The sequence below is a fragment of the Saccostrea cucullata genome, unplaced genomic scaffold (genome assembly GCF_032062105.1).
Source record: "Saccostrea cucullata isolate Sc308-1 unplaced genomic scaffold, CSIRO_AGI_Scuc_v1 ctg28, whole genome shotgun sequence".
Classification (NCBI taxonomy): domain Eukaryota; kingdom Metazoa; phylum Mollusca; class Bivalvia; order Ostreida; family Ostreidae; genus Saccostrea; species Saccostrea cuccullata.
Genome location: NW_026939565.1, coordinates 64,224 through 87,649, shown reverse-complemented (window position 1 = coordinate 87,649; position 23,426 = coordinate 64,224). Strand labels below are relative to the sequence as shown.

The 23,426-nt window shown below is 34.0% G+C and overlaps 3 protein-coding genes across 3 annotated transcripts; all 3 read right to left on the bottom strand.

Moving 5' to 3' along the window:
* Window positions 1-3,061: 3,061 nt before the first annotated feature.
* LOC134253229 (neuronal acetylcholine receptor subunit alpha-10-like) lies at window positions 3,062-5,447 on the bottom strand. The gene has a single exon (XM_062735745.1). It carries the CDS (start codon window positions 5,425-5,427, stop codon window positions 3,982-3,984), a length of 1,446 nt encoding a protein of 481 aa, XP_062591729.1. The 5' UTR covers window positions 5,428-5,447; the 3' UTR covers window positions 3,062-3,981.
* Window positions 5,448-11,345: 5,898 nt separating this feature from the next.
* Window positions 11,346-12,791, bottom strand: LOC134253243 (neuronal acetylcholine receptor subunit alpha-9-like). Its single transcript, XM_062735758.1, has one exon. The coding sequence runs from the start codon at window positions 12,789-12,791 to the stop codon at window positions 11,346-11,348; it is 1,446 nt and encodes a 481-aa protein (XP_062591742.1).
* Window positions 12,792-14,544: 1,753 nt separating this feature from the next.
* LOC134253275 (uncharacterized) lies at window positions 14,545-17,168 on the bottom strand. Its single transcript, XM_062735790.1, has 5 exons — window positions 17,064-17,168; window positions 16,720-16,809; window positions 15,494-15,586; window positions 14,839-14,928; window positions 14,545-14,667 (listed from the first exon to the last, which is right to left on the bottom strand). Exons 1-5 carry the CDS (start codon window positions 17,166-17,168, stop codon window positions 14,545-14,547), a joined length of 501 nt encoding a protein of 166 aa, XP_062591774.1.
* Window positions 17,169-23,426: the final 6,258 nt, after the last annotated feature.

Below are 23,426 nucleotides of genomic sequence, written 5' to 3'. Positions count from 1 at the left end.
TCCTAAAAAAAAATAATGTTTCTCATTCCTTGAATAATCTGAACTGCCGTTTCAAAGTTTTCAAGAAGAAAAAAAATCTATTATCTTTTGTCAAAGTCAAGCTACTGTCATTATTATTGCACATAATATTGTGCCATCATTTGTACATTTTATTTAATTATCAGACAGTCTTCACACTGTATAAGCTGTGAAGTGTTTGCGATAAAAACCAAGGTCAGACATGCAATAAGATGTGGCTACATCATACAATAAACAAAAATAATCGAGAAATGATACACCTTGGACTTTGGTGTTGTGAATCTCTGCCACTGGATGACAATCTTACTTCATAAATACATGTATAAGGGCATGTGTGACCCGTAAACTGGGGCTGCTTACTCCTCCTAGGCACCTGATCTTATCTCCGTTGCATTTAAAGGACAATGCTTTGGTCCTGTTACGGTTCGTTTTGTTTACTTGATTGATCAATGTTCCTTATCTTCTGACTGATTAAATTGTTAGTAAGACAAATTATTCAAAATGAAAACAATACCATTCATGTTTTTATTCGGCATTTACTTTAACATTAAGGAAGCAAGAAAATGTCAATACAGTATCAGGTAGTGTTCTCTATTATAAATGAACCCATGTTAAGAGTAACTTTCGAAGTAAATATTCGAATGAATACAATGAATTGTCCTATTAGAGTTTGATAATGAGAACCATTTTAGTCATTTTCACCAAATTAGAATGATCTTACAAATGATTATTTCTACTTTCCTTTGTCAATATTTTTGTAGTATTCACAATAGTTTATAATAGTTTACCTAAAATCTCTGCTTTCAGTTCCTTGAAACTGTTAAAACCGATTTTTAATTGCGATACATTTATCTCTCGACATTTTTTTTTATTAACAAAGGAATTTATCATGTACTGTATCAGATGCTGATTTTTTCCTAATTCAATAATTGATTACTAATATTTTTTCCCTTTACATGTTTTGAAGAAAAATATATACTCAACAAAAAAGAAACACATATTGTTTAACAACTATCTTTTTTATCATTGGATAGCTGTGACCTATTTAAAGTACATCATGGGCTTTTAAATCCCAATCGTTGAATTATTTCCCTTGATTAATCATGTTTATGAAAATAGTTTTTTCATTGATTTCTTGTAAATCCGGGATCTATTTTCACTGAAATTTTGGATTTAGAGAAATAATAAACACTCCTATTAAACCCATATTTTTGCTTTGATTGGAATTAATGTTGATGCTGCAATGCCACGCCTAAACAAAGATGAACGCAACAAGGCTCTAACAATGATACTAACCGGAGCTACGCAACTGGAAGTTGCAACTGCATTTGGCGTACATCAATCGGCTTTGCAGCAGTTAAACGCACGTCTCCACCAGCTAGGAACACGGATGACTGAGCAAGAACAGCCGTCACCGGGTTACCACACCTAGACAGGACCGTCAGATCCTCCTTCAGCCCCTGAAGCAATCGACTCAGAACTGCTATACAAACTGCTGAAATCAACATAAAGTGCACAAATTGTTCGCAAGAAATGTACAACCCTCTCCTTTTTTTTGGGGGGGGGGGGGGGGGGGGGTCTCCAGAAAACATCAGATTAAAAAATTCGGAGAGCGCTACATTATTGCAGCTACAAGAGACTGAGAGGAGCTGGTATTCGTGCACAACGTCCGTGCATGGGAAATCCACCAGCGCTTAGAGGTCGCAAAGGACACATGGATTGGTTAAGACGTATGCCTCTGGAATTTGGAGGCGACGTCAATGTCAATGACGCCAACTTTACTTGCCAATTTGGAACAAACAGGACATGTTTGATGTATAGGTTACATCATAGAAGCCGAGTAGTATTGATTATATCGTTTTCATGGGGCGTGTAAATCTCGGGCGCCCCGCGCCCTCTATTTCCACGCCCCATGAAAACGATATAATCAATACTACTCGGCTTCTATGATGTAAGCAACTTGTCGCATGTCTGATGACGTAAATTTCATTGAGAGTGTCAAAATTAAAAAAAAGATATTCAGAGTCATAAACTTAAAATTCATTTCAAGCTGGCTCTCCAACATGTCGGACGTTCTTAGTGAATTTGTCTTTGACTTTTTAACTGAGTTTGAAGATTTTGACAATTTGTATTTGAGGTTAGCATTCGACAAATGTGAAATCAAAGAAGCAAATATCAAGGAGTTTAACGATATAAAGTTTGGAGATTTTTCCGTAACTTTCAAAATTTCAAAATTTATTAATCTTTTGAACGACTGGGAACTTTCAACCGAGTTCAATACATGTGTTTTAATTTAGTTAAAGGCTAAGAAATAGCTTAACATCTCCATTTTTCTGTAGTTATGAACTTGTGAAATATAAAATTAGTTTTTTTTCTCATGACCTGATTTTTGCCTCCTGCAGTGATATATGAAGGGGCATGGAAAGTTTTATCGGATATGTGATATGGGATATATCACCACACAAAGATCAAAGAAAATCACTGCAGATATGCGACAATTTTATCATAACACACTCAAGTTATTAAGGTTTAAACTAAAAACTTAGATTATCATGATTAATCTGAATATGTGTTTCTCTTTTTGTTGAGTATATATAGATCTGGTAGCAGGAAAGATAAGACTTGAAGATGGGAAATTTTTTTTTTTACAAATACCGAAAACGTTAACAATAATATATTATAATACATGCATTTCGATTTAAAAAGCAATTACATGAATTAAATTCTGGTACATGTATATACTGCAATAAATATTATTTTCATAATTAGCTAATGTTTTATTTTATGTTGAGATAAAAAAAAAAAAAATTGATCTTTTTATTCATTTCTTAAATTTTCATCATATCATGATATAATATAATAACATAATGTTCATTATTGAAAGGTAAGCAACGCTTGTTACAACGCACTTTGAAAAATTAGGCACTTTGAAAAAAAATTTCAAGGTGCGTTAAATTTGGGACTAAATCAACGCACTTTGAAAAAATAAAATTTCTTTTTCAAAGTGCATTAATATCGACCATCTTAACGCACTTTGAAAGAAATGTGTATGGTCGATATTCTTGCAAATCTTAGGTATGATAAATAATTGAACCTACTGGATAATTTTTCGGTGTAAAGTTCACTTCAGGATGTAAAAATGAGCGATTTTGATTTTTCCATACTTTGACAAATTTTTCTCTCTTAAATGTTTTATTGTGCTTAATTTTTTCCAGTTTGCATGCATTTATTTATTGAAAGTTTTCAACGTCACAATAGTTATGCAAATACATATATTTGGGTGTAGTATAGGCATCAGTACCGGGAGGGGGGCTTAGTAGACACAAAAATGTTTTACAAAGATATACATAATATAGACATTGAAAATTTGGGCTTACTTAGGGGGGTTGGGGTTGGGGGTTGTCCACGTTTAATTTGCTACCGACGGCTTTGAAAAAAAAAGAGTTGGGCTGAGAGACCTTCTACTCGTCTTCTCTTTTGTCTCAATGAAGTTTACTCAATACATGTAAATTAAAAAGTTTTTTCGAAAGATATAATTATTACAAAGTAATTCTCTCAATTACTAAAATCTTAGTCTAGAATTTTTGTTTTATACATATTTTTTTCAAAGTGCGTTAAATTTCCCCTTGGTAAAAAATGTTGATGCACACTCTTAACGCACTTTGAAATTTTTTTTCAAATTGTATTGATTTTGTCCCAATTTTAACGCACTTTAAAAAAATTTTTCAAAGTGCGTAATTTTTTCAAAAAGCGTTGCCACAAACGCTTCATACTTCACACAATTTTCCGTTGACATTTTAAGCTTCATGTTGTTGAATTCTCCTGCACATTACGGTTAAGGATGTAAAAATTAAAAAAGTATACAAAAAGGAGGAAACATACTTTCAATTAGTGTAATCTATATAGGAACACTCTAAAGTCCTCTCTTTTAAGACTAATATTGTGCTTACTAGTTCTGCAAAATCAGGGTTGATCATTTTGACTCAGCACAATAAGAAAAACAAATGTGTTCAGAGATATGACTATGATATAGAATACTGTGAAGAATCGATCCAGTGTATAGGCCAGCAATTCCCACTCGTTCATCTTCTTGCTGGCATCAGAGAATGCAGACTTGTCGGTTTCCATGAAGCTGACTCGATTATCGTCCCGTCGCCGTACCTCTCCTACTTCGATCTCCCATCCATCGTATACAGCGTTCTGAATCCCACTTAGAGCCGTTGGCTTTATGCTCTTCCGATTCTTTTTGGCTTTGTCTACTGGGATCACAGTTTTTCTAACCACCTGGCCCTGATCTGTGGAATCCGTATTCCCGGTTTGTTGAGCTCTGAAACGTACGATGGTTTCTGGTGTGATGAACATCAGTCGACCCAGTCCATCCACCAGGACTCTTTTGACCCATTTGGGCATCTCTCTACCACTGAGATCGTGGTAGAACAGATATACTACGATTGTTGACATCAGACAAGACAAGCAAGTGAGCAGAAGGGTATTGAGGAAGTAAATTCCAATTTTGGGAAAGAACTCAGATGATGATGGCAGCTTATCCTGTATCAGAAGCAAAAAGACTGTGACTGCCAGAAGAATATTCATGTGGAATGTTATTTTTTCTCCAGAGATGGATGGCAAAACGAACCCAGCGATGGATAATATAGTGAGTGCAAAGAAAGGTAAAATCATTGTGATTATGTAGAAGGTGGCTTTCCGTTTTATCACTAGTTTATAGGAAATGCTGGAGAAAGGTTCTTCACAGCACGTGTATAGTTCTGTCACCTTAGTGGCTTTCAGACTAACGACGACCCATTCTTGGTGGTTGACAAAGGAAGAGAGGTCTCCGCTTTCAGATTTACTGAACATCTCTATTTCGCTGTTTGAATGTATCCATGAACCAAATGTCAAAGTGCACATTTGATGATCATATGGGAACATCGAGATATTCATTCCACATGCCATGTGTATAGTCGAAGGAAACTGATATTGAATGTCTCCTGTGTTTGATACCAAGGCCCTGTATTGTTTCATATCAGGCATGTTTGCAATATCATCAATACCTTCGTATAAGGTCACATCTGGGATCCAGAGTTTGTCGTATGGGACTCCTAGCTTGGAAATTCCACCAAATTCAGAAGAATTCCACATGAGCTTGCAGTCATTCCAGCTAAGTCTGACCCAAATCTTGAGCTTTATGGTCTCGTATTTTTCTGATAAATCCACAATTTCTCGAAGTCCTACGTCTATTTTTACGTTAACAGCATTTCTACTGCAGTACGGATGAATATCTGATGTGTAGCTACCATCAAACAAAGTCTTGTGTAACACTGAGGCAAAATGGCTCAGGTTGTCAGTGGAAATAACCATAGGAACTAAAATGAAGAAGCTGAAAGCATTCAATATACGTTTTGACGACATTATCGGTTCTAAGCATCTCAACTGTCTACAGAATAAACGAAGGTGTAAATTTTTTTAAAGGTAATTTTTTTTTCCTGTTTTGAAAACTGTTCCTGTTTGCTTCATTATAGAATATACTACTTTCTGGTCAAAACTAGAAGAATATTACCGGCATTTTTTTAATGAAGCATAATGTTTCTATGGTTCCGTTTAGTGTTAAATTACATTTTGATTTCTATTATTTCCCATCTATTTATCATAAGGGAAATATTTTACCAAAAAGTATTGAAACGGTTAACGTTTTTGATTACTTTTGCACTTCTCTTTCATGCGGAAATTCTTAGTCTGGTAATTCCACTTTTTACCAAAAAATGTCAGCTTATGTAAATTGCTTTTCATTTAAAGAATTAGAGTGAAACATATGGAGACAACGAAGAGTACGAGGGGTGATCAAAAAGTTCGCGAACTATATCTCTATATTTACAAAACCACAATTCAGATCAGAATGAAAGTTGGCACACATAAAGTCATACACGTGTTCTATAAATAGAATATTCAATGGAACGTTTTCCCCCGTGTTTGTGACGTTACAATTAAAAAATCACGTCATATGGTAGATCAGTTGTGACAAAAAATGGTTGACTCAGTCGTATTCGAGAAAAGAACGGCTGTAAAGTTAAACGTATATCTTGGAAATTCCTTTATAGAAGTTGATAATGATTTGTATACGGTTTATGAAGACAAAAGACTTGCCAGAAGTTTTTTCATTAATTGTATTGATTGTTTGAGTGAAGGAAGGGATATGTTTAGAAATGATGTTTGCTCTGTTGCCTAGTGAAAGCAAACTTGGAGAGAGACCTATCCTTTGTTAAGCAATTTGATATAAAATATCGCCAATTTATAGTTGGAAAAATAGATGCATATCTTTACAATAATATAATTATCAAATCCCTAAAATATCGTTTACTTTAGACTTTCAACATATCAGATATGAAAAAGTGAAGGCATCCATACTTTATCCACATGAAATAGACGACGCTCAAAAGACAGAGGACTTGGATTTTGATGGTCATTATGCTCATTCTGCAAAAGGAAATCATTATCCACCCATAGTATTTCAGAGATTAGGCCATTTCTCACAATTAGACCGTTTTTGTTGGAAAAAATAACTTGCATGGTTAGAAATGTAAGAGTCGGAAAAAATTTTAAGCTTCTGTGACAGAACGCTGAGGAGCATGTCACGTGACCTCCTATATCACGTGATCCGCGCATGGGAAGAATGGTTGCAGATGCGAATTAAAATCGAAGAGGACTACTTTGAAACATTTTCAACATTGAAACCCTATATCATTTCTTTTTTGGAAGTTATTCAATTAGTTCGCGAACTTTTTGATCACCCCTCGTATTCAAGATCAAAAGACCATTAAAAAATACTAGTAGGAGCAGAACACATGCGGACCTCCAAAACTCAAGAGGTGGGATCAGGTGCCGGCATATCCCTTGCCGACCGGTCACATCCCCCGTGTGCCCCTTGTTATTATTAAAAATTGACAGAAAAATCCGTCGACAATGTTTTGTGTAAATAATAGCCCAACAATAGGTATGAAAAACCTCATTCAGCATTTGGTCCAATGATAATTTGTATAAGCTGACAAGGTCTTTGTATCGGCCATAGAACTAACTAAATGATAACTTTAAACGAGACTGTTGTGCTGATTTTGCTGATTTCTTGTTTTAGCGAACTGTTTGTCAATGATTACTTACCTCGTTTTAAAAATGGTTCATACATAGAGCATGCACTTGTGTATCGAACCAACGAAGATTTATAAACCACGTATGCAAGTGATGAAAGTATATTGCTGCATATTTGCATACCCACATGCAGTCTTAACGCAACTACCTCTGCTATGAGTGCAAGTCCTATTTCACACTCGTATAGTACATTCTCTACTACATAATCAAAACGCTTTCAGTAGTATATATATGAAATGTTTTGCAAAAGGAATATATAAGTTTTTAATTTAATATTATTTGGAAAAAAGAATTTCAGAATAATTTAAAATTGCTGATTTATAGATCTATCTTTAAAAAATTAATTTTGGTCAATAAAACTTTTTAAAAATCGAAGAAAACTGCCAATTTATTACATTTTCTTGTCATATTTTCGCATTTTTTTGTACAAAAAACGATAACTCTTCACACTTGGGCGTTTTAACATTCAGAAAAAAGCCACATTTTTTAAAAATAGTATATCTATTTCAAGAAGGATTTCGGCTGTAAAAATGAATAGAACTTAAGAAAATCAAAGAAAGCATTCTGGAGTTAAAATCTTTATCAAAGCTTTGTTTTTTTTTCATCATAGCGTTAAATTATTGATTTTTTTCATAGGATTTCAATAACGTTGATCGATGACGTCACAACTGCATCAAAACAAAAATTTTTAAACGAGAATGTGACGACGGCGCAGCTTGTATTCAGATAACTGTGTTAATAAGAGGCAATTACTTTATAAATTGTTTGTGATTTATTAGAGAAAAGGTGCAATGATCAAGTACATGTATACTGATTTTATAGCCGTGTGTATTTCTTTACTGAAGACAAAAAGCCGTTGCTTATGTAAGCCAGGATTTCCTCAGCTATTCTTGACAACATCAAAGAATGCAACAACGCGAAGCGGTTATTTAAAAAAGCGTAAACTGTTCCAACCCAGTTTATACCGTATAAAATGGGTAGCTATTAAATTCATTGCTTATAATTTAATTTTCATTCATTTGAAGTAAAAAAAAAGATGATTGTTCTAACAAAATGACTTCAGTTTGTAAAAAAATTGAATGTAACGTAAGGCGGATTGATACGTTTTTGACGCAAGTCATTGTGACGTAGGCAACCTATTTTATACGATAGAAAGTAAATTTTTTATCCAATCAAATACAGCGTTACAACCAGAATTAAACTATAAGTAATAAACAATGGTTATTCATTGAACATGGCATTATGAATAGCAATAGCTCTGCTGACATATTTTCCATGATGCACTAGCGCGCATCATGGAATATGCCAGCAGAGCAATTGCTATTCATAACGCCATGTTCAATGAATAACGTTGTTTATTTCTTAAATAAGGAAGGAAAGTTAAAATTGGAAAGTTACAGTCATCACGTTTGTCATAAAGCTGGTTGTTAGATCATTTTATACAGCTTGTGGATGTAAATTCTTTCAATTTTACTGTTAAATTCCTGTAATTTCTTACAGTTTCTAAGACAGAAATTCTTTGATTTTTTATCAAACTTCTTTGCATGGAAAATAATGGGGATTTTTGTAAAGATGATTACCTGTTTTGTTTAAAAGAACCGTGTAGGGTGTAAGGTGCAGATCACTTATCTTTTGAATCTTGTATCAACTTCCGCCAAATATCGTACGCACTAAATATAATACATTTACAGTAATTGTTCAATGGACCAAGCACTAGATATCTAATTAAACTTTTATAAAAGTAAAATTCAAATAAAAAAATTGCGTTTTCCCGAAATTCCGATTGACTGATTGATCGTATATTGTTTAGCGTCCCTCTCGAGAATTTTTTACTCATAAGGAGACGCCACCACTTGCCAGTGGAGAGCTGCAAATTTTTAACTATACTCGGGACTCAGGGCTATTGAGCAGGGAGGGATCTTTTTCGTGCCAGCTCCTACTGCGACACGGGGCCTTGTTTTATACGGTCTCATCCGAAAGACCGGTCTCCACGTCCCACAGTTGGATTCGAACCCGCGACGTAAGGATTAACGCCTAATTCGCGACTCTAGAGCAGACACTCTAACCACTGCGCCTCGCGGTTGACCTGAAAAAAGTTCAGCGACGGAAATTTTAGTACCATCGTACCTAAAATCATGGAACGAACTACCTTTGCTTATTAAACAATTAAAATCTATTGATGATTTCATGAACAACTTTTAAAAGATCATTTCTTTAGAGACTTTTTAAAAATAATTCCTCTACATGTATATTATTTCTAATAATGTGAGGAGTGAGGGAGGGGGAGGTGTTAGAATCCATTTTTTTCAGTACCAAATTTTATTCATGCACTACTATACTACCCTTACATGACGATACTGCAACACAAAAGGGGTCTTTCAATGAAGATTCTCAATAGTAAAAACTTATGCTTTGAAGAAGCCTCCCCCCGAAAGCTACGAGCAAATTCCTCCCCAGATTTACTAAAGGGGAACTCTATTTCCTTGTGTAGAAGACACAACCTGCCTCGGGCTTTCATATCTGTTCATCTATGCACATAGGTGACAAACAAACTTTTTGCCTACCACATGCCCATTCACTTTTTTTCGTAGTAAATGTACGAAATCCATATTCTTGAAAGAAAACAAAGATTTAAACATGGAAAAAGCCTTTGAGTTGAAACCCCTTGTTAACAAACCTTGAAACCCCGTTAGGCACAATAGGATTTAGCCACAAAAGTTTAGATTTCTTACAGAAATTGAGATTGTTAAAGGAGAAAAAAGTTTGCATGGATTGGTTGTGCATCAATCTTTATCTTTCATCCTTAAATTAAGCTTTAGAAGTCCGGATTTTTTTTTTAAATTAAAGAGCAAAGAATGTCAGAAACACAACCTTTTCCAGTGGACGCAACTGTTCAGAAGTGTTAGCACAATCCATACGGCTTTCAAACTGTCTATTGCACTAAATTGGAAGGTAATACATTCTTACAACCCGTGCGCATGTCATTTGGACCCAAAGAATTCATTAGCAAAGAATTTTTACAAATATATTTTCCAAATCCAAAAATCACCGGTTCGGATTTGAAACCCCATATGATACTTGAGGTACTCCGATCTTCAGGTTCTGAAAATCAAGCACTGACTAATTGAAAATGCTCACAAAAATGTCTCTGAATTTTCAAAGTAACGTGTTTTTACTCACAATAATTCGTCAAACTTCATCTTTCAAGTTAATCATATTATATAGGGAAAATTGGTAAGTTTCAAATATATTTTCAGGAATTGCGAATAAAAACACCTGCTTTGCATTTTCCAATTGAAATTTATCAATTATTTTAAAAATAAAAATCATAAGTATCCAGGCTTTTGAAGAAATTCCACAAATTTTATACATATAGTGTACTTTAATTTCTTTTATTTACTTCGATCATTTTAAAATGCAAAGTGATTAAAGATTCTCCTGTCATTGCAAAGCACCATGAATCACCTCTAATTACATATCATGATAATAAACATTGGTATCTATGGTTAGATTATGTCTATGGTTAGATTAAAATGAACACCACTTTCTTGATATATGTAATTTTAATATGCTTTTCCGGGGTAAAAATTTCTACTTTTTAGAACACCTTTCTGAGAGCTTCAAAGAACCTTGACGCACATTGAGAGGTATATAATGAAAATTGTTGCATGGAAAGATTTAATTTTCAAGCTTCATTTTAAGACTTTTTGAATTGAATTATAAAATAAAGAGTTGTTCTTCCTGGCTGAGGATCGGAGTCCCTTAGCCGAAACCCCACATGTGCCCCTTTACACGGTGATTATGATTTCTTACATGATTCAAATACTTGTATATACTGCAATATATGTTATTTTCATATTTACTTAATATTTTATTACCGTATGTTGAGATGAAAAAAATCATTGATCTTGTTATTCATTGTCTTAAATTTTCATCATATCATGATATAATATAATGACACAATGTTCATTATTGAAGGGTAAGCAACACTTCATACTTCACACAATTTTCTATTTATATCTAAAGATAGATGTTGTTAAATTCTCCTGCACATTACGGTTAAGAATGTAAGAATTACAAAAAGTACACCAAAACGAAAAAACATACTTTCTATTAGTGTAATTTAAATAGGAACACTATAAAGTCCTCTTTTTAAGACTAATATTGTGTTCACAAGTTCTGCAAAATCAGGGTTGATCATTTTGACTCAGCACAATAAGAAAAACAAATGTGTTCAGAGATATGACAATGATGTAGAAAACCGTGAAGAATCGATCCAGTGTATAGGCCAGCAATTCCCACTCGTTCATCTTCTTGCTGGCATCCGAGAACGCAGACTTGTCGGTTTCCATGAAGTTGACGCGGTTATCGTCCCGTCGCCGCACCTCCCCTACTTCGACCTCCCATCCATCGTAAACAGCGTTCTGAATTCCACTCAGAGCCATTTCCTTTATGCTCTTCCGACTCTTTTTGACTTTGTCTACTGGGATCACGGATTTTCTTACCACCTGCCCCTGATCTGTGATATCCGTATTCCCGGTTTGTTGAGCTCTGAAGCGTACGATGGTTTCCGGCGTGATGAACATCAGTCGACCCAGTCCATCCACCAGAAATCTTTTGACCCATTTGGGCATCTCTCTACCACTGAGATCGTGGTAGAATAGATATACTACGATCGCTGACATCAGACAAGACAAGCAAGTGAGCAGAAGGGTATTGAGGAAGTAAATTCCAATTTTGGGAAAGAACTCAGATGATGATGGTAACGTATCCTGAATCAGTAGCAAAAAGACTGTGACTGCCAGAAGAATGTTCATGTGGAATGATATCTTTTCTCCAGAGATAGATGGCAAAACGAACCCAGCGATGGATAATATAGTGAGTGCAAAGAAAGGTAAAATCATTGTGATTATGTAGAAGGTGGCTTTCCGTTTTATCACTAGTTTATATGAAATGCTGGAGAAAGGTTCTTCACAGCAAGTGTATAGTTCTGTCACCTTAGTTGCTTTCAGACTAACGACGACCCACTCTTGGTGGTTGACAAAGGAAGAGAGGTCTCCGCTTTCAGATTTACTGAATATTTCTATTTCGCTGTTTGAATGAATCCATGAACCAAATGTTAGAGTACACATTTGATGATCGTATGGGAACATGGAAATATTCATTCCGCATGTCATGTGTACTGTTGTTGGAAACTGATATTGAATTTCGCCTATATTTGTTATCAAGGCCCTGTATTGTTTCATATCAGGCATGTTTGCAATATCATCAATACCTTCAAAAAAAGTCACATCTGGGATCCAGAGTTTGTCGTATGGGACTCCTAGTTTGGAAATTCCATCAAATTCGGAAGAATTCCACGTGAGCTTGCAGTCCTTCCAGCTAAGTCTGACCCAGATCTTGAGTTTTATGGTCTCGTATTTTTCTGATAAATCCACAATTTCTCGAAGTCCCATGTCTATTGTTACGTTAACAGCATTTTTACTGCAGTACGGATGAATAGCTGATGTGTAGTTATCATCAAACAATGTTTTGTATAAAACTGAAGCAAAATGGCTCTGGTTATCAGTAGATATAGCCATGGGGACTAAAATAAAGAAGCTGACAGCGGTCAATACACGTTTTGACGACATTATCAGTTCTAAGCAGCTCAATTGTCTACAGAATAAATGAAGGTGTGAAGTTTTTTTAAAGGTAATTTTTGTTTCCTGTTTAGAAAACTATTCCTGTTAGCTTTGTTATAGAATTCACTATTCTCTGGTCAAACTTAGAAGGTTATTACCGGCATTTTTTTGATGAAGCATATTGTTTCAATGGTTCCTTTTAGTGTTTAATTACATATTTTATTAATTATTTCCTATCTATTTGTTTTAAGGAAATATTTTTATCAAAATATTTTGCACTTCTCTATCATGCGGAAACTCTTAGTCTGGTAATTCAACCTTTTACAAAAAAAATATCAAATTATGTAAACTGCTTTTTATTTAAAGAGTTTAAGTCAAATATACGGAGATAACGAACAGTATTCAAGATCAAAACTCCATTAAACAATACAAAATAGGAGCAGAGCAAACGCATTTTAAACAGATTGTGGGTGTAAAAATAAGAAGTTAAACAAAAGAAAATTTTTCCTTATTTCTGTAAAATTCCTGTAATTTCTTACAGTTTTCAAGACAGAAATTCTTTGATTTTTATCAAACTATTTTGCATGGAAAATATTGGGGATTTTTTTTTATAAAAGAGGATTACCTATTTTTTTTTTCAAAAGAACCGTGTAAAGTGTAAGATACAGATCATTTATCTTTTGAATCTTGTAACTTTGCATTTATTTTAAACTATTTCTGCTTTCAAGACTGATAAACTGCATCAATGCACATTGATAAGGAAGCAGACGCGCAGTTAATTATAATGTCCTTGATTTTAATATTACATTTGGGAAAGAATTGGTAGTTTTAATGCATGATTTTAAAAAAGCGACTATTTTTAAAGTAAAGACACAGTGTATTCAAAAGGCTTCATTAAAAAAAAAATGAATTGTTAATGATTATAAAAATGTTATGTTATCCTCAATCTTTAAACTTTTTTTACAAATATCTTTTGACTTCTTTTTTTTTTTATAAATTTAAACATGCAATACAAAATTTAATCCAAGAATACATTTGGAATGAATAAACAAATACAACGCCTACTGTTTCCCCGCTGTTTATTGCAAATAAAACAAAGTATTCACAAAGTCACCAGCTTATTTTTTAAAAACAAAAATACTTGAATACTTCAAAGTATATGAAATCTAAAAATATATGTTAAGAAACTTTAAAACAGCTGACATCGTATAAGTTATTAAAAATTATGTGGTTCTAAGCTACAAGTGAATTTAAAAAATGCAGGAAATTTTCTCAAAAGTGAAAGACCAAACAAACAGAATTCTTAAACTTATTGCATGATTGTTCAAAACGCAAAACAACAAGATTAAAAATAATTTAGTAGGCATGAAACACATTGCTATATGGATAAAATATAATAGTATTGATAAACATATACATAGTATATAATCAAGATTTTTAGACACTAAGTATCTAATTAAAATACAATCATTATATATATTATATAATTAAATTGTGTTCTATATACATAGTATAAAATTCATATATATATATACACAGTATAAAATTCATATATATATATATACATAGTATAAAATTCATATAAATACATAGTATAAAATTCATATATATATACATAGTATATAATCAAAACAAATTCTATATACATGCTATATACCAGTAATTAAAATGTATATATAGTGCAGTTAAAATTCATACAAAATGTATGATAAAACATCGTGCATGTTAATGTTAACATGACAAGCTCTCGACAGTGTTCTCCCTATAAGATCAGCTTGGCAAACAGACAGACCAGCTGGTCTAACATTCCATCATTATCAGCTTCTGTCCACCCTGAAGAAGCATCCAGACCATCCTGCTTTTGCTTTTTTCTAGTAACCTGTTTCTAAATAACACAGAAAAACACTATGTAAGAAACATGATAAAATAAAACTTAAAAGGCCAAATTTACGAGGGATGGGAGTAAATATATAATGTTATAGTTTGTATCTACATCAGATTATTTATAGATGGAGAAGCATCATTAAATGATGAATATTTCTCTGTTGTATTTTACCTCAGTTTGCACTTTTTCTGCGTTAGATGGCGGAGAATGATCCTTTTGTACCTGATTGTCAACCAGATGCGTTTTTGTCTCTACATTTTTCTACAAAGAACACAAAGGGATGAAAATAACTATACATAAAGTTCCCATACTGCTAACAAATTTACGCCATTTAACATTATGAATTACAAGTATATTTTACAACATTGTCACTGTGTCATGAACCAAATGATTTCAAGAGACGTGAAAAGTAATACCAAAAAAAAAAAAAAATAGGGGCCATTTACTAAACATATCATTCAGAAATTTGCGAAATTACAGATATTCGATCGTTGGAAGACGCGGATGACTGTGATTCCACTAATTTTTGTAGGGGTTTAATTTTCGTTGTTTTTGAGGTACAAAGAGACCCCCAACTCCATGTCCAATCACTACTCAGAACTTGTGAAATAAAAAAATCTTCATAAACCAATATTTTATCACCAAACTTCGAAATTTTGACCCAATAAAAGTATGAGGTTTAATTGTGTTACTACTAGTTCATAATTGTGTTTTTCGTGATTTTTCGGGGGGGGGGGGGGGGGTGACTTCATCGTATTAAAAATTGTTTAATTTTTTTAAAAAAAATTAAATAATCAAACTTTATTTCAGATCAATAATTACTTACCGACTTCCTGGCTTCCTTCTCCTGGCCTAAAGTTGGAGACAGCTGAGAATTATCCGAGGCGGAGGGCGAAGACTGGACTGAATCTGCAGAGTCCTGTTGGAAAAAAAGCATGCAAGTATATATAGATGGAAATGTACTTATATTGTACGAGTTAGCATAGTGAAACACTGAAGCATCAAATAAAAGAGGATGTTGCTGTTCTTTTTTTATTGTCTCCTGCTTTCACTGAAAGTTGGAGATAATAATATTTCTGTCTGTTTTAACACTCGTATCCGCGCCTTGTGTGGAGAAGCTTTTGAGCTATTGCGAAGTTAATTTAACTAACTCCCTGAACATAGCCCAATGAAGATCCCTATTAGTTTTGAGGTCTAAAGGGAAATTTCAGAAATTCTTTTTGTTTTCACACTTATGTTTCCAACCAATATCTCCTGAAGCCTTTGAGCAGTGAAATTTTATAGCACAGCTGCATATGGGATAAGAAAAAAATCCTATTTATTTTACTGTCAAAAAGATAATTATAAAGGTGAAGGTCGTTAATTCATACATTCTTTTTGTGTGCAAAACTTTCAGGGCGATATCTCAAGTATTAGAAGTTTTATCAATTCAATGTTTTCTCATAACTCCCTGTTGTCCCTCCCATCTTTCATTTTGCCAAAAAGGAGGGGTCATTTAACACTTACCATATCATTAAAAAATATGTAAAATTACATATTACTGTGACATCACTCTTTTTGTGAGGGGTTTAATTTTCGTTGTTTTCAAGGTACAAAGGGACCCAGCTTACATGTCCACTTCTTCAACTTTTCAAATGAAGAAATTCCCATTAACCAATATTTTATCCCCCAACCTTGAAAAGACTCAATGAAAATATGAGATTGTACAGTTTCTTTTTCTATTATGCTACAACTAATGTGTAACTTGATGCGTTCGTGTGTCTTTTCGACAGGGGGCGACGGTCCCTCATATGAATTGTTTTGTTAATATAAAAGAATGAAATAGCTAAACGTAATATTTTACGTACCAACCATATTGATAAGCAAAGAGGATAATTTCTAATAGAATACAAATTACTCTACAAGACTTCATTTTAGGTAATGATCTTATGAAATGAAATGTACTTCTTTGTCACCCATCAAATACACAACTTTCTCCTCTGGCAGAATGAATATATGAACTTCGGAAAAGTTTTGCTTTACATGTATTTCCCTGATTTTACGTGTGCTTACCTCAGTTTGAACTTTTCCTCTTTTGGGTGGCGTATTATAATCTTCTTGTATCCCACTGTCATCTAGACACCTTTTTGTCATTATACTTTTCTACAAAGTACACCAAAAAATGATCATATATATGCATAAAGTTGCTCTACTGCTACAGCTTAACGTCATTTTACACCGGAGAATTTGGTATTATACTAAATCCTAAAGCCTCGAAAATTTTCAATCGTGTTACTACTAGTGTGTAACATGATTCGTGTGTGTGTTTCTCTGGGTGGATTCTTCAAAGTATGAATTGTTGGTTAATATAATAGAATGAAATAACCAAACTTTATTTCAGGTCAATGATTACGTACCCTTTTTCTGGCTTTCTTCTCCTGGCCTAAAGTTGGAGACAGCTGAGAATTATCTGAGGCGGAGGGCGAGGATGGAATTGAAATTGCAGAGTCCTGTGTAGACATAGATGGAAATGTACGTATATTGTAAGTTTTAGTATGGTTAAACACTGAATCATTCTTGTTTCACATAGTGTTAAAAGCATTTTTACCTAACCTCAAATTAAAGATGGTGTTGCAGTTCTTTTGTTATTGTCCCCTGCTTTCACTAAAAGTGGGGGATATTAATTTCAGTCTGTCTGTCTTGCTGTATCTCTGTCTGTCTAAACACTTTTGTTCCTGTGTGATATCTCGAGAAGCTTTAGGGCTTTTTCAAAGAAACAACAACTCTCTAGGAATAACCTTATTAATTTTGAGGTCAAAACGTTAAGGGCATAAGTATATAAATTCTGTCTGTTTTCACGCTTTCGTTTCCACGCAATATCTGAAAAAGCCTTAAAGCTTTTAAATTGAAATTCTACACTACAGCTCTCAATGGGCTAAGAAAGACTTCTATTTATTTTGAGGTCAAAAGGTCAATCATCAAGGACGTTAATTCAAACATTCTTGTTGTGTGTAAAGCTTTTATTTCCAGGCGATATATGAAGAAGCTTTTGAGTTTTGCAATTCATTTTTTTTACCATTCCACCTCCGTATGACCCGCTCTCTCTCTCTCTCTCTCTCTCTCTCTCTCTCTCTCTCTCTCTCTCTCTCTCTCTCTCTCTCTCTCTCTCTCTCTTATTGCCAAAAAGAAGGTCATTTAATACTTACCATATCATTCAAAAATATGAGAATTTAAGATTGCTTTAACGTCACTATTTTTGTAGGGGTTAAATTTTCGTTGTTTTCATTGTACATAGAGACTCACAAATTTATGTCCACCAATAAAGAATGAAAATATGAGATTATACAGGTTTTTTTATTGTGTTACTACTAATGTGTAACATGATGTGCTATTTCGAGGGGGTGTCATTGTATAAATTGATGGTTAATATAAAAGAATGAAATGTCAAAACTTAATATTTCAGGTACTATCCGACTTGCTGGCTTTATTCTTCATCTGGCCTAAAGTGGGAGACAGCTGAGAACTATCAGAGGTGGATGGTGAAGTCGGAACTGAATTTGCAGATTCCTGTGGGGAAAAACGTTCAAGTAAACATAGATGGAAATGTAAATATATTTTACGAGCTAATAGTGTAAAACACTGAAGAATAATTATATATTAACACTTCTATAAAATAATGTTAAAATGCTTGAAAGTACCTAAGTTCTTTTTCTAAGTTAGAGAAATTCTAAATTAAAAGCCATTTACTTACAGTGTCCGCTCTGATCTTCTTCAACGTCATGGAAATCTGCTCATCCAGTTTTAAAGTAAAATTGTCTGTATGTTTTGTCTTTGGAGTGTCCCCATGCTGACACTCGCTCTATATAATGAAGAATAATAAATATTCATTATAATATACCCCTATCATCTACAAACAGTATGAGGTTAATGTCTCTCAGTAAAGCATGTTCTGCGTATGTCATACCTCTTATGACCACATTTTAAAACAAGTCAATCTATGGACAAACAAGTTGACAAAACAAGAATATTAAAGCTGAACACTTCTCATAAATAGGCACTGTCAGACGGGTATATAAACCGTTCGATTTCGTTACACCCGATTGCACTCTCGAAACTCGTGGCCGACATGTAGTATTCCTTTCGGGGTCTTAGATTTTTTGCGCTTATTCCTTGTTTTATGTGCATTTTCTGTTTATAAATAATGTGTTGACCTGTATTTTGCATGATACTTTTGTCCTGTTTTGGAAAAAAATACGTTAAATTCGATAATTTCATCGCGACCGAGTCGCACGGCTGTGTAAGATGTACGTCTACACTCGTTGGATCTCTACAGCAAAGTACATTGAACTGATAAGCGATCTGCTCCTTATATATGGGTTGTAAATTTACTTACCTCGTCATTGGTCATTTGCAAAATTATTTTGTTAAAACAGATTCTGATTGCACACATAAGTACTCTGAAGTTGAATGACATCAAGAAGGTGCTTGAGTTTCTTATTGAAAATATCTATGTGGTTTTTGGAGACCAGGTATTCCAACAATCTATTGGAATTCCCATGGGTACAAATTGCGCTCCGTTATTAGCAGACTTATTTTTATATTCATATGAAGCAGAATTTATGCAAAATCTTATGCGTGAAAAGAAGAAAACACTTGCCGTGGCCTTCAACTCGACATTTAGATATATCGACGACGTATTGCCAATTAACAATGGTAATTTCCATCCCTACGTCGATACGATATATCCTGGTGAGCTTGAGATAGAAGATATCACAGAGTCTGACACTTCTGTTTCATACTTGGATATTTTACTTGAAAAAGACGCTAATGGTAATCTAACAACCAAACTATATGATAAACGTGATGACTTTAACTTTTCTATCGTCAACTTCCCTTACTTATGCAGCAATATACCTTCATCACCTGCATACGGAGTATATATATCTCGGTTGATTCGATACGCAAGAGAATGCTCTACGTACGAACAATTTCTAAAAAGAGGTAAATTATTGACAAGCAAGTTGATGAAACAAGAACACAGCAGTTTCGTTTAAAATCATCATTTCGTAAGTTCTATGGTCGATACAATGACCTTGTCAGCAAATACAATTTATCATTGAGTCAAATGCTGACTGACGTTTTTCATACCAATTGTCAGTCTATTATTTACACACTGAATTGACGACGAATGTTTCCGTTATTTCCTAATCATGACAATGAGCACATGGCGGGTGTGACCGGTCGGCAGGGGATGCTCACTCCACCATGGCACCTGATCCCACCTCTGATGTTTCGGAGGTCCGTGTTTGCTCTGCTCTTATTTTGTATTGTTTTATGGACTTTGAGATTGAATAGTGTTTGTTATCTCTATATCCTTCTTGTAGGGAGAGCGTTGAAGAACGGGAAATATGACGGACTGTGCCTTTTTACGAGTAGTGTTCAGCTTTAACAGACTCGTTTAAGTTATCATTTTACAAATTCTATGGTTGATACAATCACCTTATTAGGGAATACAACCTGTCTTTAAGACGAATACTAACCGACGTGTTTAATATTGTTGGTCAATACTATATATGATGTATATTTTTTACCTTCTGTTTCCACAATACGGTCTTTTGTTTTAATCTTAGTTTGAAAATCTTTGGTTTGATCTAGAAAAATGAAAAACAAACAGAAAAACATTAAAATGAGAAAAATTTCATAATTTCATATTATAATATTTAATTTAGAATTTTATTTCAGAAAAAGCTCGTATATCCTAAATACAAATAACCGAATATCGACAGATGCCACAGGATGCACACTAAACTGTCATCTTTTTAAACGCAGAGGTACATTCTGCAATGTCAATATCATCAAACCTCTGAAATATATGAAAATAAGTGTTACATAAGTATGTCTGGGGCTTATTTTTTCAAGGGAGGGAAACTCATCATTCAGGTTCAGTATTAAGTTCCCTGAAAAATTATCATGTGTAGTTATCATAAGAGGATAACTTCTGATAGAATGCAAACTATTTTACAAGACTGCATATTTGTTAATGATCTTATGAAAGACACTTTTTTGTCACTCATCAATTCCTCAACTTTCTCTTCTAGCAGAATAAATACATGAACTTCTTGAAGTTTTGCGTTACATGTATTTCTCCATTGTGTTTACCTCAGTTTGAACTTTTATTCTTTTAGACGGCGTATAATGATCTTCTTGTTCCTGATTGTCATTCAAACACCTTTTTGTCAATATACTTTTCTACAAAAGGCACATACAGATGAATTAATATGCAGTACGTTTTTTTTAATTGCTACAACTTTACGCCACTTGACAAGTGAGAATTAGGTAATATATGATTTAAGAACATGTGTAAAGTAGTGCTAAAAGGAGGATCATTCACTTTGCATATCATTCAAAAATCATGTTACTACTTATGTGTTACATGATGTGTGAGTTTGTTGTCTCAGGAGGATGCTTCAATGATTGTATGAATTGTTGGTTAATATTATAAAAAATGAAATAGCCATCTTGAAAACTTTGTTTCAAGTCAATGATTACGTACCCACTTGGTGGCTTTCTGCTGGCCTAAAGTGGGAGACGGCTGAGACCCATCAGAGGAGGATGGCGAAGATGGAACTGAATTTGCAGAGACCTTTGGAAAGGAAGCTTACAAGTTAGCAAAGATGGAAATGTACAAATATTGTTCGAGTTAGTATAGCAGCATTCTTGCATCACATAATGTTAAAAGCATCTTTACCTAACATGAAATTAAAGAGGGTGTTGCAGTTCTTTTGTTATTGTCCCCTACTTACACTAACAGTGAGGGTCTTTAATTTCAGTTTGTCTGTCTGTTTCAGATAATAACTCCCTGGGTATGGCCTGAAGAAGATTCCTACTAGTTTTGAAGTCAAATGGCCAAAGTCGTTAATTCATTCTTTTTGTGTGTAAAACTTTCTGGGCAATATCCCGAGAAGCTTTTCAATTTAATTTTTAACCATTACTCTCATGACTTCTCCCACCTTTCTTATTGCCAAAAAGGGGTCATTTTAAAACACTTGCCATATCATTGAAAAATATGACAAATTACAGATTACTGGGGGGTTTACTTTTCGTTGATTTCAATGTACAAAGGGACCCATAAAATCATGCATGTCTTTCGATAAATTTAAAACTCTTATATACATAACTATTCAAAATTCGTCCAATCAAGAAATCCCCATTAACCAATTCTCAAACCTAAAAAAATTGACCCAATGAAAATATGAGATTGTAAGTATCTTTTCTTTTGTGTTACTACTTATATGTAACATAATGCGTGAATGTGGTTTTTTTTTCGAAAAGGGTTCATTCTGTGAATTGTCGGTTGACATAAAAGAATGAAATAACTAAATTTTAATATTTCAGGTGTATACCGACTCGCTGGCCTCCTTATTCTGGCCTGAAGTGGAGGGCAACTGAGATTCAACAAAGGTGGAAGGCGAAGACGGAACTGAATTTACAGATTCCTGTGGAAAAAATTATACAAGTTTATAGATGGAAATGTTCACACATGTTATACAAGATTTCATATTGAAACAATTGAAGCATATAGTAACATATATGTAAAGTAATGTTAAAAGTGCTTAAACAGATCTTATTTTATCATTAATTAAAGAGTGCGATGCTGTTGCGGCAATGGGCATTTAAATACGATAAAAAATGCACAAACGTTTAAATAGCATCTTGTGTATATTGGCTGATTATTTCCCTTCTGTAACTTTTTGCCCAGTTTACATATTAGTAACCTTTTATCTTCAATAATTTTGAAAAAAAGAAATGTTGACTTGTACAGTGTACGTTGTAAAATTGCATATGAATTTCGTTTCAGAGAAAAAAAAATAAAGAATGAAGAATTCTACAAAGTCATTTATTTACAGTTTCCGCTTTGATCTTCTTCAACATCTTGGAAATCTGCTCATCCAGTTTCAAAGTATAATTGTCTGTATGTTTTGTCTCCTGATTGTCCCCATAGTGAAACTCGCTCTATGTAATGAAGAATTATAAATATACATCATAGTATACCCTTTTTGTCCCCCGCTTGAAAAGTGGGGGATATTAATTTGGGTTTGTCCGTCCGTCCGTCCGTCTTTCTGTCTGTCTGTAACGCTTTCGTTTCCACACGATATCTCGAGAATCCTTTGAGCTTTTGCAATGAAATTAAGCATAGCAACTCCCTATAGATTAAAGAAGAACCCTATTGATTTTGAGGTCAAAAGGTCAAAGGTCAAGGTCATAAATAAGCAAATTCTGTCTGTTATAATACTTGCGTTTCCACACGATATCTCTAGAACCATTTGAGCTATTGCAATGAAATTTTACATAACAACTTCCTGTGGCCTAATTAAGACCCCTATTGATTTTGAGGTCAAAAGGTCAAAGTTCAATTTACACATTCTGTCTGTGTGTAACACTATCATTTGCGGGCGATATTTCAAGAGGATTTTGAGCTTATTCGATGTAATTTTATACCAAAACTCCCTAGGACCTCTCTCACCCCTCTCAAAGTGCCCTGCCCCGTTTGTTTTATTAGTATTTATGTATTTTATGTCGCTATTTTTAGCACAGTGGCATGAGGAGAGTTATTGCGTATAAAACAGGTTCTCTGCGGACTGTTCTTATTACATCTATTAGAACCGTTTAATAAAGGCTAAATAAATCAAGCACCATGGATTGTGCAAAATTTTGACAATACCGAACATGAATATATACATGTATGTGACTTCACTTCTGCATATACTTGACTCCATGTA

Coding starts and splice junctions, on each gene's coding strand:
- LOC134253275 (XM_062735790.1), bottom strand. CDS start 17,168: ATGTCTACACAGGACTCTGCAATTTCAATTCCATCCTCGCCCTCCGCC. Junction 16,810..17,063: donor AGAAGAAAGCCAGAAAAAGG/GTACGTAATCAT, acceptor TGTACTTTGTAG/AAAAGTATAATGACAAAAAG. Junction 14,929..15,493: donor AGAAGGAAGCCAGGAAGTCG/GTAAGTAATTAT, acceptor TGTTCTTTGTAG/AAAAATGTAGAGACAAAAAC.
- LOC134253229 (XM_062735745.1), bottom strand. CDS start 5,427: ATGTCGTCAAAACGTATATTGAATGCTTTCAGCTTCTTCATTTTAGTT.
- LOC134253243 (XM_062735758.1), bottom strand. CDS start 12,791: ATGTCGTCAAAACGTGTATTGACCGCTGTCAGCTTCTTTATTTTAGTC.